Source organism: Brassica napus, chromosome A9 (genome assembly GCF_020379485.1).
Source record: "Brassica napus cultivar Da-Ae chromosome A9, Da-Ae, whole genome shotgun sequence".
In the NCBI taxonomy this organism is placed as follows: Eukaryota; Viridiplantae; Streptophyta; class Magnoliopsida; order Brassicales; family Brassicaceae; genus Brassica; species Brassica napus.
Genome location: NC_063442.1, coordinates 24,745,415 through 24,765,702, shown reverse-complemented (window position 1 = coordinate 24,765,702; position 20,288 = coordinate 24,745,415). Strand labels below are relative to the sequence as shown.

General features: G+C 41.0%; 3 protein-coding genes across 3 annotated transcripts; all 3 read left to right on the top strand.

Annotated features, from left to right (window-relative positions):
* Positions 1-8,193: 8,193 nt before the first annotated feature.
* On the top strand, positions 8,194-10,218 carry LOC106421079. The gene is made up of 6 exons (XM_048740460.1): positions 8,194-8,204; positions 9,052-9,181; positions 9,241-9,434; positions 9,536-9,659; positions 9,750-9,965; positions 10,069-10,218. The coding sequence occupies exons 1-6, from the start codon at positions 8,194-8,196 to the stop codon at positions 10,216-10,218; spliced, it is 825 nt and encodes a 274-aa protein (XP_048596417.1).
* Positions 10,219-13,059: 2,841 nt separating this feature from the next.
* LOC111200713 lies at positions 13,060-15,608 on the top strand. The gene is made up of 4 exons (XM_048740459.1): positions 13,060-13,483; positions 13,653-14,250; positions 14,330-14,985; positions 15,094-15,608. Exons 1-4 carry the CDS (start codon positions 13,060-13,062, stop codon positions 15,606-15,608), a joined length of 2,193 nt encoding a protein of 730 aa, XP_048596416.1.
* A 541-nt stretch (positions 15,609-16,149) lies between these two features.
* On the top strand, positions 16,150-19,489 carry LOC125577576 (ATP-dependent DNA helicase PIF1-like). The gene has a single exon (XM_048739012.1). It carries the CDS (start codon positions 16,150-16,152, stop codon positions 16,825-16,827), a length of 678 nt encoding a protein of 225 aa, XP_048594969.1. The 3' UTR covers positions 16,828-19,489.
* The last annotated feature ends 799 nt before the right edge of the window (positions 19,490-20,288 follow it).

Here is a 20,288-nt window from a genome sequence, read left to right as displayed (position 1 = left end):
TCGTCCCGCTCGGTCGCTACGTAGCAACAGAGCTCAAGCCAAGGCTCGGTCGCTACGTAGCGACCGAGCTCGAGCCAAAGCTCGGTCGCTACGTAGCGACCGAGCGATCATCCCGCTCGGGCGATACGTAGCGACCGAGCTCAAGCCAAAGCTCGGTCGCTACGTAGCGACCGAGCGATGGTCCCACTCGAGCCAAAGCTCGGACGCTACGTAGCGACCGAGCTCGAGCCAAAGCTCGGACGCTACGTAGCGACCGAGCTCGAGACAAAGCTCGGACGCTACGTAGCGACCGAGCTCGAGCCAAAGCTCGGTCGCTATGTAGCGACCGAGCGATCGTCCCGCTCGGTCGCTACGTAGCGACCGAGCTCGAGCCAAAGCTCAGACGCTACGTAGCGACCGAGCGTTCGTCCCGCTCGGTCGCTACGTAGCGACCTAGCTCAAGCCAAAGCTCGGTCGCTACATAGCGACCGAGCGCTCGTCATGCTCGGTCGCTACGTAGCGACCGAGCTCAAGCCAAAGCTCGGTCGCTATGTAGCAACCGAGCGCTCGTCCCGCTCGGTCGCTACGTAGCGACCGGGCTCGAGCCGAAGTTCGGTCGCTGTGTAGCGATTGAACTCTTCCGAACATCGACAGACATCAATCCATGCATTCTCGTCAAATCTTCGAATGCCATCTCCCGAAGACCGTAGCAAGCTCAGTCCATGTTTTCCGCTATTCTAACTCATCGATCAAACTTCGCGGATTAGAAACCGCAGAAAATTCTTAGTAAACGTGTCGAGTCGGAAGACGGCCCAAAGGTACCTAAAACACGACTCGAGGCCCATCCTACGATTTTCCTAACCAAAAGCCCGTAAACCACAGCATGGTTTACGCTTGGCCCACATGGAAGGATAAATGTCAAGTTTCCGCGGATAAATACGGAAGTTTTGAAGATAATTGTGAAGATCTGGAAAAATGGAATATCTCCATTTTTATGCTATGACGGCTTAAGGGCAGAAGAGTAAAAGCGTAAACCGACCTTGGAGCTAGTATATAAGGAGTCCTAGGCGAGGAGCATGGGAGGAGAACTTTTTCAGAGCAAACTTAGCACTTAGAGCAATTTAGGCAATTTTCCGTTTTTGTTATTTCGAGCTGCGACTCAATTAGGTTTAGCCGTCTTAGGGTTACTAGAACTAGGAATCTCGCCGACAGCTCTCGAGCCCAGGCTTGTACCTTGTTGTAAACGCTCATACGCAAATTCGGAATAAGATCTTCTTTGCTCTCTTTTTCGATTTCTTATACTTTATCGTTGTTATTCTCGTGTTCTGATTGCTTGACGTGTGGTAATTAGCAGATATCCGGGTCCTCTGGGAAATTAGGGTTTTCCTAGTTTCCTTATTTAAACGGAAATCGACAGTGCGAATTTTGGTTCCCACAGTTCCCACAGTTCCCACAATTTCGGTTCCCACGGATCAATCTAACCCGCAAAATCCACTCAACGATCAAGAACGGTATGCAAGATTCGATGTGTGCGAACGTCATCTCATTCAAGGGGGGAGAAACGATCGATCGATCCAAACCTCGAAACGATCTCCTTTTGTTATCGAGTTGATGATTCGAGATATCGACGTCGCTAGAGTGCTAATCGATACGGAAGCTCGGCCGATATCATCTTCAAAGACACTCTTGAAAAGATGGGGATCAATCAATCCGAAGTCACGAAATGCCCAAGCCCACTGCTAGGACTTTCGGGAAAAACGACCATGGCCTATGGATCGATTAGACTCGCTGTCAAAGCCGGAACCGTGACGAACGTCACAGAGTTTCTAGTCGTTGACCACCCCGCATCTTACAACGTTATCATGGGAACGCCATGGCTGAACACCATGCGCGCAATCCCATCAACCTACCATCTTTGCCTCAAGTTCCCGACCCCTAACGGAGTCGAGGTAATTTGGGGAAATCCGAGAGTTTCACAGGTTTGTTTCGCCGCGCAACTAAAACGAAAGAGACCGATCCTCAAAATCACTCCTAAGAAAGCGGAGAAAAAGACCTCCAGCAAAGATACGCGAAGTCAGGATTCAGCGGAATTCTTCTGGCAGTCTCGCAGCATCGCAGCTCTAGATGAAAAACGCGAGCCAACATGCGAACCCGTGGTAACGATCTGTCTCGACGAAGCCTTCCCAGAATGCTGCGTCGAGATTGGAGCCAATCTCCACGAGCCTTTAAGGACAGAACTCATAACCTGTCTTAAAAAGAACCTTAATACTTTCGCATGGGCTGCGGAAGATATGCCGGGAATCGACATTAACATAACATGTCACGAGCTGAATATCGACCCAACATTCAAACCCGTCAAACAGAAAAGACGGAAGCTAGGACCCGAACGTGCTGCCGCAGTAAACGATGAGGTCGAAAAATTGCTTAAAGTTGGGTCGATAAGAGAAGTAAGATACCCAGACTGGCTCGCCAACCCCGTAGTAGTCAAAAAGAAAAACGGGAAGTGGCGAGTTTGCGTAGATTTTACCGACCTAAACAAGGCATGTCCAAAGGATAGCTTCCCTCTACCACATATTGATCGATTGGTAGAAGCAACAGCGGGCAACGAACTCTTATCCTTCATGGATGCCTTCTCAGGTTATAATCAAATTAGGATGAATCCCGACGATCGTGAGAAGACTGCGTTCATTACCGATCGCGAAACTTATTGCTATAAGGTAATGCCCTTCGGCCTCAAAAACGCTGGAGCAACTTACCAACGACTCGTGAACCGAATGTTCTCCAAACAACTCGGAAAAACGATGGAAGTTTATATCGACGACATGCTCGTCAAATCCCTCAAAGCAAGAGATCACGTGTCACATCTCGAAGAATGCTTTGCACAACTAAATTCCCATAACATGAAGCTCAACCCGGCAAAATGTAGATTCGCCGTGGCATCAGGGGAATTCCTCGGCTACTTGGTCACATACCGCGGCATCGAAGCAAATCCAAAACAGATCAACGCACTAATCGAGATGGCTTCACCAAAGAATAAGCGGGAAGTCCAAAGACTGACCGGCAGAATCGCAGCGCTTAACCGATTTATTTCACGATCAACAGATAAGTGCCTGCCCTTCTACGACGTCCTGCGAGGAAATAAAAAATTCGAATGGTCGGAAGAGTGTGAAAACGCCTTCCAACAGCTGAAGCGTTATTTAGCTACTCCTCCAGTCCTCGCAAAACTTGTGGAAGGGGAGCCTTTATTCTTGTACATCGCTGTGTCGGCAACGGCCGTAAGCGTAGTCTTGATCAGGGAAGAACGCGGGGAGCAGAAACCTATTTTCTACATAGGCACAACCTTGCTGGATGCCGAATCTAGGTATCCATTGATGGAAAAATTGGCATGCGCGGTCGTAACATCGGCCCGAAAACTAAGACCATATTTCCACCCACACAATCGTCATCCTCACGACTTTTCCCTTACGGACAATTTTGCATAGCCCAAGTCAATCAGGCCGACTGGCTAAGTGGGCAGTCGAGTTGAGCGAGTATGACATCGAATACCGACCGAGGACGAGCGCAAAATCACAAGTGCTCGCAGACTTCTTGGTCGAACTTCCAACGGGAACAATAACCAATGAGGAACCAAATTCCACCTGACTCCTCCACGTCGACGGATCCTCATCCAAGCAAGGATCAGGTATCGGAATCCGTCTCACATCTCCAACGAGCGAGATCTTGGAACAATCGTTCAGCTGGAATTCCATGCCTCAAACAACGAGGCCGAATACGAAGAATTAATCGCAGGGCTACGTTTGGCTCACGGCTTAAAAATACGTAACCTCCACGCTTACTGCGACTCCCAGTTAGTGGCCAGTCAATTCAGCGGAGAGTATGAAGCCAGAGACGAAAGGATGGACGCGTACCTCAAACTAGTCCAAGGTCTAGCTCAAGACTTTGACTGTTTTGCCCTTACGCGGATCCCCCGTTCCGAGAACGTCCAGGCGGACGCCCTCGCGGCCCTAGCATCAAGTTCCGATCCCGGACTCAAAAGGGTAATTCCGGTCGAGTTCATCGAACATATGAGCATCGGACCACCAATCGTCGTCAATCTCATAGAGGGTCAAGATGACGAGGAAGAAGAAAACGCGATACCACCACCATCGGAGCAATCTGATTACGGCTGCGATACCCCATGGTTTCCGACGATTCGAGACTACATTGTCGACGGGCAACTGCCCGCCGAAAAATGGGCAGCTCGCAAGGTCCGAACACAGGCTGCGCGCTACGTAACAATGGACGGCGAAATCTACAAATGCAGATTCTCCGGACCACTGATGACGTGCCTGGAAGGAGAAAAGGCGAGAAAAGTAATGGAGGAAATACATTCCGGCTCCTGCGGGAACCATTCCGGCGGAAGATCACTAGCCGTAAAAATCAAACGTCATGGATACTATTGGCCAACAATGATCGGAGATTGTGAGAAATTCGCACGAAAATGCGAAAAATGCCAAAGACATGCACCAACCATCCGACAACCGGCCGAAGTTCTTTCCTCCATCACATCGCCCTTCCCCTTTATGCGCTGGGCCATGGATATTGTCGGACCTCTGCATAATTCAAAGCAAAAGCGTTTCCTTCTAGTCCTTACCGATGGGTAGAGGCGGACTCGTACGCAAGTATAAAGGACGTCCAAGTCGAGAATTTCGTATGGAAAAACATCATCTGTAGGCATGGAGTTCCTTACGAGATCGTAACCGATAACGGATCTCAGTTCATCTCCACCCGATTCGAGGCATTCTGCGAAAAATAGAAAATACGACTCAACAAGTCAACTCCCAGATATCCGCAGTGCAACGGACAGGCTGAAACAATCAACAAGACCATTCTCGACAGACTGAAGAAACGTTTAGAGGCCAAAAAACGCAGATGGGCCGACGAACTCGAGGGAGTCCTCTGGTCTCACCGTACCACCCCAAGACGAGCAACGGGAGAAACTCCCTTCGCTCTGGTATACGGCACGTAATGCATGATTCTCGCGGAAGTAGAATTTCCCGATGTTCGAAGAAGGTTATTACCCGAACGAGAGGAACTCAACAATGCTATGCTCTTGGATGATCTCGACCTCATTAACGAGCGCTGAGATCGAGCGCTCATCCGAATTCAAAACTACCAGCACGCCGCTGCAAAATACTATAATTCCAACGTACGGAATCGTAGGTTCAATCAGGGAGATCTGGTCCTTCGCAAAGTCTTCCAAAACACCGCTGAACGAAACGTGGGAAAACTCGGAGCAAACTGGGAAGGCCCCTATAAAATTGAAAAAGTCGTCCGACCAGGTTCTTACGAAATAGCCAACATGCAAGGCATAAAAATTCCTAGAACCTGGAACGCGATGCATCTCAAAAAATACTATCACTAAACAAACCAACTCGCAATCACTGAACTACGAGACGGCTTGATCTCCGCAAGGAGTACGTAGGCAGTTTGTCAAAAGGCAAATTCAGCTGTCCCCCCTCATTAAAAAGGGGGGGGGGGGGAAGTGGGTACGTATACTCGTATACTCCCAAAAAATCGAAAAAACTTCTTACCACGCTCTTGGTGTTTTCAAAACATCCTCACCCGTAAAATCAGAACGAGGTCTTCGGAAATTAGTCGGCCGCTTAGGAGAAGCAACCTTTAGCATCGCGAGACGTCACAAAAGATGCCTCAAAGTTTATTTCCTCCGAGCAGACGAAACCTCCGTCACAAAAAAGACATATATATGCACACACTAACACTTATTTTGCGCAAAATATTCAAAACAACGGCACGCGCCACCAAGTCCGATGCTGATCACATCGAACTCACAAACGTCCTAAACAGACATAGCCATCTCACGGAGATGACTCTCTTACATCCGACACAAGGATAATAGCGCTATAAAAGAAATCTGAAATTTTGGTCTAGCACTTCCGGTCTCCGGAGCGATGCTCGATTCGTATCAAACAAGTCGTATAAGCCGAGAACCTATCGCGGACTTTACATCGATACGAATCAGGAAGAAATTGCGACAGGAAAAAGATAGACGGTTAGCGACCGAGCTCGAGCCAAATCTCGGTCGCTACGTAGCGACCGAGCGATCGTCCCGCTCGGTCGCTACGTAGCGATCGTCCCGCTCGGTCGCTACGTAGCGACCGAGCGCTCGTCCCGCTCGGTCGCTACATAGCGACCGAGCGCTCGTCCCGCTCGTTCGCTACATAGCGACCGAGCTCGAGCCAAAGCTCGGTCGATACGTAGCGACCGAGCGCTCGTCCCGCTAGGTCACTACGTAGCGACCAAGTTCGAGCCAAAGCTCGGTCGCTACATAGCGACCGAGCGATCGTCCCGCTCGATCGCTACGTAGCGACCGAGCGTTCGTCCCGCTCGGTCGCTACGTAGCAACCGAGCTCAAGCCAAGGCTCGGTCGCTACGTAGCGACCGAGCTCGAGCCAAAGCTCGGTCGCTACGTAGCGACCGAGCGATCATCCCGCTCGGGCGATACGTAGCGACCGAGCTCAAGCCAAAGCTCGGTCGCTACGTAGCGACCGAGCGATGGTCCCACTCGAGCCAAAGCTCGGACGCTACGTAGCGACCGAGCTCGAGCCAAAGCTCGGACGCTACGTAGCGACCGAGCTCAAGCCAAAGCTCGGACGCTACGTAGCGACCGAGCTCGAGCCAAAGTTCGGTCGCTATGTAGCGACCGAGCGATCGTCCCGCTCGGTCGCTACGTAGCGACCGAGCTCGAGCCAAAGCTCGGACGCTACGTAGCGACCGAGCGTTCGTCCCGCTCGGTCGCTACGTAGCGACCTAGCTCAAGCCAAAGCTCGGTCGCTACATAGCGACCGAGCGCTCGTCATGCTCGGTCGCTACGTAGCGACCGAGCTCAAGCCAAAGCTCGGTCGCTATGTAGCAACCGAGCGCTCGTCCCGCTCGGTCGCTACGTAGCGACCGGGCTCGAGCCGAAGTTCGGTCGCTGTGTAGCGATTGAACTCTTCCGAACATCGACAGACATCAATCCATGCATTCTCGTCAAATCTTCGAATGCCATCTCCCGAAGACCGTAGCAAGCTCAGTCCATGTTTTCCGCTATTCTAACTCATCGATCAAACTTCACGGATTAGAAACCGCGGAAAATTCTTAGTAAACGTGTCGAGTCGGAAGACGGCCCAAAGGTACCTAAAACACGACTCGAGGCCCATCCTACAATTTTCCTAACCAAAAGCCCGTAAACCACAGCATGGTTTACGCTTGGCCCACATGGAAGGATAAATGTCAAGTTTCCGCGGATAAATACGGAAGTTTTGAAGATAATTGTGAAGATCTGGAAAAATGGAATATCTCCATTTTTATGCTATGACGGCTTAAGGGCAGAAGAGTAAAAGCGTAAACCGACCTTGGAGCTAGTATATAAGGAGTCCTATGCGAGGAGCATGGGAGGAGAACTTTTTCAGAGCAAACTTAGCACTTAGAGCAATTTAGGCAATTTTCCGTTTTTGTTATTTCGAGCTGCGACTCAATTAGGTTTAGCCGTCTTAGGGTTACTAGAACTAGGAATCTCGCCGACAGCTCTCGAGCCCAGGCTTGTACCTTGTTGTAAACGCTCATACGCAAATTCGGAATAAGATCTTCTTTGCTCTCTTTTTCGATTTCTTATACTTTATCGTTGTTATTCTCGTGTTCTGATTGCTTGACGTGTGGTAATTAGCAGATATCCGGGTCCTCTGGGAAATTAGGGTTTTCCTAGTTTCCTTATTTAAACGGAAATCGACAGTGCAAATTTTGGTTCCCACAGTTCCCACAATTTCGGTTCCCACGGATCAATCTAACCCGCAAAATCCACTCAACGATCAAGAACGGTATGCAAGATTCGATGTGTGCGAACGTCATCTCATTCAAGGGGGGGAGAAACGATCGATCGATCCAAACCTCGAAACGATCTCCTTTTGTTATCGAGTTGATGATTCGAGATATCGACGTCGCTAGAGTGCTAATCGATACCGGAAGCTCGGCCGATATCATCTTCAAAGACACTCTTGAAAAGATGGGGATCAATCAATCAGAAGTCACGAAATGCCCAAGCCCACTGCTAGGACTTTCGGGAAAAACGACCATGGCCTATGGATCGATTAGACTCGCTGTCAAAGCCGGAACTGTGACGAACGTCACAGACCATCATGTTAGACCTGTGTTTAAAAAGGCGCATTGTGCTCCATGGCGATGAGGTATGTGCCTTGCGCCATGCGCCATGGCGCACCGAGGCGCTCGCCTTGAAGACCACTTGAAACTGTGCATGCATGGTCATCTTCTAGCTTCTCTATTATCCTCCGTCTTCAAACGACATCTTAACTGAAAGACTCTACCCCATTGGGTTATTACTCTCAGTTTATTTACGCCAGCTTTACCGAGTCTCTTTTGAGTCGATCGAATCTTAATCCATCATCATCATCATCATCATCATCATCATCATCATCATCATCATCATTCAAAACCTGAAAGCTCTGTCGCTATGCCATCACCGGCTCTAAAAACAGATAGAGACTGATTTCCAAGGAAAAGAGATGAAGACAACCTAGCTCAAACTAATCGGAATCCAAATATATACTAAAGAAAACCGTATATAGCTTTATTCAACCAAATCATAAAAAAGATAAGAGTGATAAGTGGTTTTGATTTAGTTGAAGTTTACATTTTAAAATCGCCTTGGGAAAACAAAAATTCCCATAGCAAAGACAAAAAAACCGACTTAGCGGAAATATAGATCGATCCATGGATCGAATATTTACAACAAAAATAAAAAAGTTGGTGGTGACCGACGACGGTACCGCTACCAACCACTGAAACCACATGCTTTTCTAGAGGTTCTAGTTCTAGTGAGAGGTTGGAGAAAAAGAAACTAGAGAGAAAAAATGTTGTTGATGCTTCACGTCTGTTCCTGAATCCGATGATCCCTGAACCTACCCATTTTACTGAAAGGTTTTTCTTTTCTTATGATTTATATATTATTACATGCGTATCTTTTATATCTAATTTTTAAAATGTCTAAATTTTACTGATCTTAATGCATTTAAGGCTGTCAAATGACGATCTCTCTGTTGCTCTGGTCCAAAAACCATCTGGAAAGAAAGATGGTAAAAAGCATTTATACAACTGGAATGATGCTGAGATCAAAACAATTTCAGAAGCCGCTGAGACCACTCAGGTACATTTTGGTTATGAGCATTGTAAAACAAATCGTTTTTAATTTTATAAAATGTTTAGGTGGAGATTTGCAAAATCATATGTACTATTGAAGCAATAGATACAGATTGGTCTTGGTTCTACATTGGTTGTAACCGACACCAAAAACGTGTCAATAAGATTCCTAATGTGGATTATGGAAGGATGACAAAGAAAGATAAGCCTTTGTTTCGTTGTGAACATTGTCGTTCAAATATCAATACGGTTGGACCCAAGTAAGTTGTGATATTTACTTAAACTAATTCTTGTGAGTTTACGTATTTTATTTTATCCAATTATTCTTTCTATATCCTGAGTTTTTGTTTTTTTTTAATAGATTCAAGCTACATTTGGTTGTCAAAGATGACTCTGCAACATGTAATTTGATGTTGCTAGGCTCTGTTGGTAAGTCTATCGTTGCAGTGGATGCTGAAGAATTATGGGATGGCTCTTATGAGGAGGTATATTTTTATATGAATTTGTGTTTTGCTGTTACTTTTTCCCACGATAATAGTTAAGATTTAACTCCTTATATTTCTTCTTTCTATCAGACTGAAGATCCAGAGATACTATCAGAACCTATTCTTAGTTTGGTTGGAAAGTCTTTCTGTTTTGGTATTTCCATAACCTCAGACAATGTCACAAATAGTTCATACACTTTTGTTGTTTTAGAGGTTTGTACTGGAGATAAAGTTCTTACTATCGAGACTGACTCTCAATTTAATTCTGATATGGTCACTACTTCTTCCACCATGTCATCTGGATCAGTAAGTATATTTTTTTATTTATTAAGTGTTTGCCTTACATGTTTTTATTACTGTGTGTGTTATCATAGTTTCTAACAAAACCTAAAATTTTAAATGGATTTAGGCCATGATGTTGGATCAAATTTCATTTGATGAGTGTCCAACTCCTATAACAAAGCGCAAGGAAGATAATTACGACCTACAGGACCTAACATCTTCTTCTAAGAAACAATGCATCAAGATCATCAAACAAGAGAAGATCAAGAATGATTAGGCTGAAGATCTAAGAAGTTTCTTTCCGATATCGGACTCCTTTCCCTATTTTCAAGTTGTTATGCTTTGATTTATTCCGTACTTTCGATTTGAGGCTTTCTGTTTTTTTTTTTTTGTTTTTTTGTGTTATTTGAATTTCCTATATTTAATAATAAGCTGGGTTTTTATGTGGATTGCATTAAAATGATGAGATATATTAGATGCATCCTATATTTTTAGTTTATGTTTCAAAATTTAATTTAAACTAATATAATTTAATGACTAATTACTAATCAAAACAATCGTATTCAGTTCACACAACAACCTAACTAACCAATCAACTCTTATAGTTCTAAAGTAAAACTATACTAACTTGCGTAAATCTAAATGTCTCAAACTGACAAAAGAATAACATTGTTTAGAATAGTGTACTTGTCTTAAAGAGTATGAATGTTCGAATCTGCTCCATCTTTGTGACTCATGCATCTGTACTTTTACTAACAAAAGCAATATCTATTTACATGCAGTCAGAGTAGGAATCTATATAAATGTCATACAAACCCCAATTAATGTTACAGATGTTTAGAAATAACAATTACTAATTAAACTTCCTAATTATAACTATTATCCTAACTTTAAGCTAAGTATATATTGTCAATCTTAAATTACACCCCGAAAATTAAGAGATTACCTCAATATATGCAAATCTAATCTGTTGCTTTCCCATTCTTCCCACAATTTTTTCTTCCTTGTGGTCGTACAAGGAACATTCCTTGATCCAATCACTCAACTGATGAATCGCAAGAGAGGAAACGTCCATGAAGGATTTGACACTGCCAAAAAAAAACAAAACCGCATCATGCAGTGATATGCCTAACCTTGAAGAGATTCAGAGGTTTTCTAATCTCATCTCAATCCAGCCGATTCCATTAAGTTCAATTTACTTTAGACTCTTCGAAACTATTGAGAATCAACATGTTCCAAACTACACTATTCCTCCATATCAACAAATACGCAAGCTTTCACCACAAACACCTTTAAATAAAAGAAGATGTATCCTTGGTAAGTGATTCATCTAAAATGACCTATTAACTATCATCATGTACAATTTGGTAGTTCTATAAAATGTATTTCAATTTCTAATGTTTCTAAGGTCTCGAAAAGATAAAAGACCAAGTGAATGACACCCCAGTGTTAAGCAGATGCTTGACCTCATTATCAAGTAAGTGTTTGTTTGGGTGATATCTGTATATATGCTCTAACCTGTTCATTTTTCAAACTCATTTTAACTTTCTTTAATATTATAACAGAGGATCTACAAAAGAGGAGTTTTGAATCTATGAGAACTAAGGGATACCATCAAACCAGAAGTTCAAGAAATGTATTGAAAGACATTACTAATATAGCACATCTGACGGAAAAAAAATGCATATCATCGTCATCTACATTTGATCCATCAGCTCAGTCCATACAAGAAGAAGATGGATTAGTCGGAACTGATTTGTTTGGAGGTAGCCAATCTTTTATCAAGAGTACGGTTTTTTAACTCTTGACGGGACTTACAAATAATTGAATTTTTTTTTCTCAGGGTTCATTGATACAGATAGCCAGCAAGTTTTTGAATGTTCTTCTCTAGAGAATACTGATACTGAAAATGGGGACTCTGATTTAGATGATCCTATGGATTATGAGCCAGAGGTTGAGCCAAACAATAGTGAGAGAGTGGCACCTAATTCAGAACATATTGTTGGTGTTGTAAAGGCGCCAAAACCACCTAACCAAAAGTGTTTTAGTGAAAACGGTATTGATTCTGTGTGTTTTCTTGATTCATTAACACATTTCGTGTTCATCTTCGTCTAATTTAAGCATGTTTCTATTTTGATATTTGATTTTTGTAGAGTACTTAGATGAAGGTGATCCGGACTACAACTGTTCTCATTGTGGTGCTATCATGTGGTATGGAGAACGGCTAAACAAGCGGAGAAACGCAAAGAATCCTACATTTTCATTATGTTGTATGCAAGGACAAGTGAAATTGCCGTTGTTGAAGGAACCACCACCAGTTTTAAAAATCTCTTGCAAGGAGATGATCCAAGAAGCAGACATTTTCAACGACATATAAGGCCGTACAATATGGTTTTTTCCTTCACTTCTCTTGGTGGAAGAGTAGAGAGGTCTCTGAAAAAAGGTAGAGGCCCTGATATGTTTCAGCTTGAAGGGGAAAATTATCATTTATTGGGTGCGGGTATCACACGACCTGAGGGGAGTGAACCAAAGTTTGGACAGCTATATATAGTTGATACGGAGAATGAAGTTGAGAACAGAGCAAATTGTTTAAGGTATAAGTTTTTTTTTTTACGAAACTTTGGTTTTAATAGTTTAGATAACTAACATTGTTCTTTTAAATTTTTTTTTATAGCTTGGGTAAACGGCCATTCCAGGTCAAGAAAAATGATCATCTCAGAAAAGATATTATAGAGACTTTGATGAAGATGTTGAATGAAATCAACCCATATGTTAAAAAGTTTAGATCAGCCAGAGACCGCTTCAATACAGATCCTGAAAATTCTTTTCATATGAGGATTGTTAGTGAGAGGTTAAAGGATGGAAGGACGTATAACACACCCACAGCCTCTGAGGTTGCTGCGCTGATTCCTAGAGATTTTAGTCTTGATATGGACAAAAGAGATATTGTTCTTCAAAAAAATTCAGGAAAACTACTGAGGATAAACGAGATTCATGCTTCATATCTTGCACTTCAGTATCCTCTTTTGTTTACATATGGTGAAGATGGATTCAGACTTGGTATTAAGAAAGGAGCAACAGAGAAGACAAAAAAAAACAGAAGAAGCCTAATATCAGTATGAGGCAATGGTTTGCTTTTCGCCTGCATGAGCGTAAGAACGAATCGCATTCTCTCCTACATTCTAGAAGACTATTTCAGCAGTTTGTGGTGGATGCCTTCACAACGATTGAGTCTAATCGTTTGCGATATCTGAAGTTAAACCAGCCTTCTTTGCGATCAAATAGCTATGATTCTATTAAAGAATCTGAGAACGCAGGAAAAGTGGATATGAATGGGCAAGGAACTGAGTTTACATTACCAGCTTCATTCGTAGGGAGTCCTAGATATATGAAGAATTGTTACTTGGATGCTATGGCAATATGTAAGCATTTTGGATTCCCTGATTTTTTCATCACTTTCACATGTAATCCCAAATGGCCAGAGATCACAAGATATGTTAAGGCAAGGAAGCTAAAGGCTGAAGACAGATCAGACATTATCTGTAGGATTTTCAAGATCAAACTTGATTCATTGATGGATACTCTAACCAAAAAAAAATATTTTGGGAGAGACACAGTCATGTAAGTTAAACCTGTCTGATCTGTATATTTAAATTGTATTCCTTACGTTTATGTTTATTTATATTTTGACTGAAATGTTTTTTTAAACAGCTATGTACACAATTGAGTTCCAGAAACGGGGTTTACCACATGCTCACATTCTCTTATTCATGAAGAAGTTAAAGAAGCCTACAACAGACGATATTGACAACATCATTTCCGCTGAGATTCCTAACAAGAAGGATGAACCAGAACTGTATGAGGTCATTAAAGATATGATGATTCATGGTCCATGTGGACGAGCTAATACTAATTCTCCATGTATGGAGAATGGCCGTTGCTCTAAGTCATATCCAAAATCATTTTCTGAGAAGACTACTATTAATAAGGAAGGATTTTCGGTTTACAAGAGGTGTGAGCTGTCAGAGAACTTTGTTATGAAGAATGGAGTGAGATGTGACAATCGGAGTGTCATTCCTTATAACCGAAAGTTATCTCTTCTTTACAGAGCTCATATCAACGTCGAGTGGTGCAACCAAGTTGGGTCTATAAAGTATTTATTCAAATACATTAATAAAGGACAAGATTGTGTCACAGTTGCTGTTGAACCACCAGACAACATTGTTGCAAGTGAGTTAGGAGATGTTGAGCTTAATAAAGAGAATCTTGATAAGAAACGGAATGAGCTCAAGGAATTCTTCGATTGCAGGTAAGATTAGCATTGTTTTTCTTTACAGTATACCATTTCATTAATTAAGCTGCGATTTTTAAACATATTTTTTTTTCAGATACGTGTCAACGTGTGAAGGAACATGGAGAGTATTCAAATTTCCTATTCACTATCGATCAACTGCTGTTGAGAAGCTTAGTTTCCATCTCCCCGGAAAGCAAGTTATTACATTCAAAGGGAAAGATAAATTGAAGGCAGTTGTCACCCGGAAGCTCATTGAAAATACAATGTTCTTAGCTTGGTTTGAGTTGAACAAGATTGACTCCTTCGCAAGAACATTGACCTATGCTCAGATCACAAGCTTATATACTTACGACAAAAGGTCAAAGAAGTTCAACAGGAGGAAACGGGGATTTTCTTTGGGGAGGATTAACTATGCTCCTAGGAGCCAAGAAGATGCTTATTACTTGCGTGTATTGTTGAATGTTGTCAGAGGACCCACAAGTTATGAGGACATTAAAACATACCTAGATGTTCTCTATCCGAGCTACAAAGAAGCATGTTATTCTCGTGGGTTATTAGATGATGATCAGGAGTACATTGATGACATAGTAAGACGAAGTTTTGAGAGCACATCAAGTGAGCTCCAGAAAGTGTTTGTTATGATGCTTATGAGTAACACTTTGTCTAAACCAGAGTCTGTATGGGAAAACACTTGGATGTTTTTGTCTGAAGATATCGAGCACTCTAGGAGAATGAATTTTAATAGACCAGGTATGTTTTTAGTTTATGACCTGAGATTGTTAAATTTAGATACATTATTTTTGAGTTTCCAGACTTATAATTTTGCTTGCTTTCTTGCCTTTTGCATATTCATTGTAGGTCTGTTGTTGAGTGATGAGGACAAAAAAAAGTATGCTTTACTTGAGATTGAAAAAATATTGAAAAGGTCTGGAACTTCTCTCGCCAAATTTGATAATATGCCTAGACCGCCAAAGACAAGTAGCCACGATGAAAATGTTTTGGTGCTAGATGAACGCAGCTATGAGCGATCTGCTTTGTTAGAGACTCTTCGAAGAGATCTTCCGAAGATGACATGCAAGCAAAGAAAGATATATGAGGAGATTCTTTCTGCTGTTAATAAAGGAGATGGTGCAATGTTTTTTGTCAGTGGTTTTGGTATAATAGGGAAAACTTTCCTATGGAAATTTCTTTCTGCAGCTATCAGATCTAGAGGAGATATTGTTCTGACCGTGGCTTCAAGCGGCATTGCATCACTGTTGTTGCCTGGTGGTCGGACAGCACATTCCAGATTCGGCATTCCTCTAAATCCAGACGAGTTTTCTTCATGTACAATGAAGCATGGAAGTGACCAAGCTAATTTAGTGAAAGCATAATCACTTATCATCTGGGATGAAGCCCCTATGATGAGCAAGCATTGTTTTGAGGCTTTTGATAAAAGTTTATCTGATATTGTTCGGAAACACGACATCCAACCATTCGGTGGAAAGGTTATCGTGTTTGGTGGTGATTTTAGGCAGGTTTTGCCTGTTATAAATGGTGCTGGTAGAGCTGAATAGTTATGGCCTCACTTAACTCATCCTATCTTTGGACGCACTGCAAAGTTCTTAAGCTCTCCAAGAATATGAGATTGCTATCAGCAGGATTGTCACCAGCAGAGGCAGAAGATCTTAAAAATTTTCAGAGTGGATATTAAAAGTTGGTGATGGTAAACTTTCAGAGCCTAATGATGGTGAGGCAGAGATTGAAATTGCCTCTGAATTTTTGATTACAGACTGTAATGATCCTATAGAAGCAATCAGCGAAGAGATTTATGGCACATCAACTTCATTGCATGAAAAGAAAGAGGCCAAGTTTTTTCAAGAGAGAGCTATCCTCTGTCCAACTAACGAGGATGTTAATACAGTTAATGATTATATGTTGGACAAGCTAGAAGGTGAATTTCGCTATTTTCATCTATTGATTTTGCTTTCTTTGTATTTGAGTCTTATTCTCCAAATTATGTTGTTTTCTATTTCAGGTGAGGAAAAAACTTATAACAGTGCTGATAGCATTGATCCTGCAGATACAAGTTCTGTGAATAATGAAGCTCTTAGTGCGGATTTTCTAAACACAATTAAGGTTCCTGGTTTACCAAACCATAGTATTAGACTAAAGGTTGGTTGTCCTGTTATGGTTCTGAGAAACATAGCTCCTTCTGATGGCTTAATGAATGGGACGAGACTGCAGATCACTCAGCTAATGGATTTTATGGTTCAAGCTAGGATTATAACAGGAGAGAGGATTGGGGAGATAGTTGATATTCCTAGATTGCTAATAACCCCTTCTGACACCAGATTGCCTTTCAAAATGAGAAGAAGACAACTGCCTCTTGTTGTGGCTTTCGCAATCACAATCAACAAAAGTCAAGGGCAATCACTATCTCAAGTAGGTCTTTATCTACCAAGACCAGTATTTTCACATGGTCAGTTATATGTTGCTGTTTCTAGAGTGACTTCCAAAAGAGGATTGAAAATTCTGATTTTAGACGAAGATGGGAAACCACAAAAACAAACTAAGAATGTAGTTTTCAAAGAAGTTTTCGACAACCTTTAACAAATGAGGTAATAAGTTATGTCTTTTCATATTTTTGATGTCATATACAGTTTTTGTTTGGATGTGATCTTTGTTTTAAAAACCAGGAAATGTGTTTGAACTCGCCAATTACATATAATAAAAACTATTTGTTCTTTGCAGATCTCAGAAGTTCACGTGTTCTATGGTGGAAGCATGCTTGCTGGTTCACAAAGTTCTCTAATAGTTATGCAAACAACATTTGTTTTCTTTTCCAACGAATCTGGAATGCAATAAGTTTGTTATTATTTTGATTTAGACAGATGCATGAGTTTTTTGGTCTTTAAAACCATATCGAAATAAAGCGCATGTTTTATAAGACTATCATCAACATATACCCTTACCAAGCAACACTCAAGCAATTCAAAACAAAGCATATTGACTAAAGCCAGGGTTCTCTAATCTAAAACCTTATTCTACACTTTCCTACTTCAGAAACCTTACGACTTACTTAGAAGAGATAAGTAATAACTAACCGTATTATAAGATGTTGATCCCCAATGGTTGTTGTCTTCTTTTTCATCTTGATAACTGATACTTTGACCTTTCCACGTCCAACATCATGCTACAGATTTAGAACGTTTAAAATCAGGGCTTATCTCTGTTCAACAAACCATGGGACCTCAACAAGAACAAATTAGTAACTTCCTCTGTTAAATCCTTAAAGCAAATATCTAACACTTTACCTGATTTGTCCTGTGTCGTAGTAATAACATGGATTCCTCGCAGGAACCAGTGGTAGTAACAGCTTGCAATATCAGCATCAGCCGACTCTCCCTCTTCTTTCATAAGTTCACTCCATCTTGATAAGTTGATTCCCCTGGAAATGATTCTTGTGTAAGGAAAAAAACATTAAAGTAATTTCCCTACAAAGAACTTTACTTTGACTTACGACTTACTCAAACATGTTACTTGAGCCAGTGATCCTCACAACACACAGGTCAATCTTACACTTCTCTTTTAGCATTGCATCCTGTGACACAAAAAATTACAACATGATTTTCCTTGCATTGGTAAAAGAAGAGCCTGAAAAACATGAGCTTTCTTAGGCTAGCATAAATATCAGAACAACACTTCACATATATATAGAAAAAACTATTTTACTTCTATATTGCTTGGTGATGGATCTTCCTCTACCAAATACTTGGAGTTGAGTTTGTTATTGAAAGCAGCTACCTGTTTAAGAAAGAAATAGATTAATCCACAGTGGCTTGTAGCTTTATTTTCAGTAGATCACAAAATGTCAATCACGCAGACTGGAACAAGCATCAGAAACTTACAGCAGTTTTGTTCGCATCCTCTATTCCGAACAAGGTCAAGAATGGCTCGCAAGGTTCTCATTTGTTATATCAATGTATATAAACATGATCTGCAAGAAAATAAATAATATACATTAAGAGTATATGTTTGTTCTAAATCCTACTAGCCCTTTTAGACTCAGTGTCAGAAGTGCCTTCGATTTAAACCTTCTTGCAACATCTTCAAGAAGCTGAGCCATACTCTGAAAATCATAAATTTTGGCAAAGATTATAACCTAACCAAGGAAGAAAAATGAAAAACAGAAGTACGATTAAGCACACAAAGATAGATTGCCAGCTGGTATTCTTTTACAAACTGCAGTGACAAAATCTTCAAACCTGAAGCTTAACAGGACTGGAATAAACCCAAGCAGTATTGCTTTCACTCGATTTTGTAATCAAGGGAAACTTGTTCTTGCCTAGAATCTCCAATATCTTATTCTTCTTCATTTTGTAAGATCCATCTACATGAACCACACAAGAATTTTCATCATGATTCCAATAAACCATCACAACAAAAAAATCTTAACAAAATATCAAACATAACAACAAGAAAGGTCTTCCACAATCAGCAGCAAGATTACCATACTAAGTGTACCTTTCCGCCTTAGTTTTAACCATGCAAATAAACACATCACTAGCCTTGAGCTCAGGAAACAGAAGTATCGCAACACCATTAACAGCGTTATAAGTCATCTGATTCTTTTCCGATCTGAAACCACTTGAGGTCATTTCTTCGTGATTAAACAGGAGACGGTATCTATCTATCCAATTGTAGTGTCTTCGTATTACAAAACTGTAGAAAATCATAACAAATAACACAAATTAGAACAACTAACCGTGAATGTAGAAAGTTAAACATAAATCTACAAACTTGAACCTATATTTGAGATCTCCACAAGTAATCAATAGATCTATCTTCTTTCATCCTTTGAGTGAAAAATTCACAGCAGTTTATGGATTTGTCGACGAGATTAATGGAAGGCACCGACAAAGAGATCGACTGGATCAAGAGATCTTTCGTCGAAAAAAAAAGACGTAGAAGGTTTGGTGTTTCTGTTTATTTCCCGGAAAAAGTGTAAATGGGCTTTGATGACTGTTTATAGTCCATTATAATTTGGGCTAAATATTAAAATTACTACACTTATCTAATCTAAAAAATGTGGGTTGGGTTACATAATATATTTTATTTGTTGCTCACAATATTATTTTCTTGAATTATGTTAAAAATAAAATTCTTGAGTTAGTAATACAACCTATGTTTGAATAATTTGATTAAACTTCTAAAATCTACACTAAACACTCTAATATTTTACCCTATAATATTTTTAAAACCAAATTTTAGTGAAAAAAAAATACAAAGAAAAAACACAAGACAACGTTATAATCTAAAATTTAACACAAAACAAAATGAACACCAAACACCAATGTCAGAACTTACTAACATATAAAATCATCATTAATTTTACAACAAACAAAACAAATTGAATTAATGGTTTCATACTCCCGCGCGGGCGCGCGGGTCAAAATCTAGTCTTGTGTTAAAACTGAACACAAGCACACTAACTCTCTCTTTGTCTTTGTTCCTGTAGAGAGAGAAGAGAGCAAACTTTAGTTGCCTACATTGTTACTTTTTTCCAACTCTTTTCTATTAGAGTTGGATGCATTACAACATCATACACACATACATTTTTTTAGTAAATGTATCAACTTACTAAACCTACATTGCTTACACAACTTCTTCTAGACTATATTGTAAGAATATTTTTTATTTTTTTATGACATGTGTCTTTCTTTAATTATAAAGATTAAGTTAAAATTAAAATTATGAGTTATTAAAGACGATACCACGATGGATCGGTTTCGATTAAAGTCATTAGAATTCATGTGTATTGATAATCTTCCTTATTTACCTAATATATAAAGACACATGTATGATGGTAGTTATTTTATGTGGTTTTTCATATTTATTGTCTCACTTTACATGAAGTATCTCTTTATATATTTTCTAAGAGACCTAACCAAGAGACACCACTTAATAACTACCATCACACATGTGTTTTTACATATTAGGTAAGGAAAGAGGGTTATCAATAGACTCGAATTCTAATGACTTTAATCGAAACCGATCCATAACTGAAACCA

Coding starts and splice junctions, on each gene's coding strand:
- LOC106421079 (XM_048740460.1), top strand. Junction 9,435..9,535: donor ATCAATACGGTTGGACCCAA/GTAAGTTGTGAT, acceptor TTTTTTTAATAG/ATTCAAGCTACATTTGGTTG. Junction 9,966..10,068: donor CCACCATGTCATCTGGATCA/GTAAGTATATTT, acceptor AAATGGATTTAG/GCCATGATGTTGGATCAAAT.
- LOC111200713 (XM_048740459.1), top strand. CDS start 13,060: ATGAGGCAATGGTTTGCTTTTCGCCTGCATGAGCGTAAGAACGAATCG. Junction 13,484..13,652: donor AGACAGATCAGACATTATCT/GTAGGATTTTCA, acceptor TTTTTTAAACAG/CTATGTACACAATTGAGTTC. Junction 14,986..15,093: donor AATGAATTTTAATAGACCAG/GTATGTTTTTAG, acceptor TATTCATTGTAG/GTCTGTTGTTGAGTGATGAG.
- LOC125577576 (XM_048739012.1), top strand. CDS start 16,150: ATGTTGGACAAGCTAGAAGGTGAATTTCGCTATTTTCATCTATTGATT.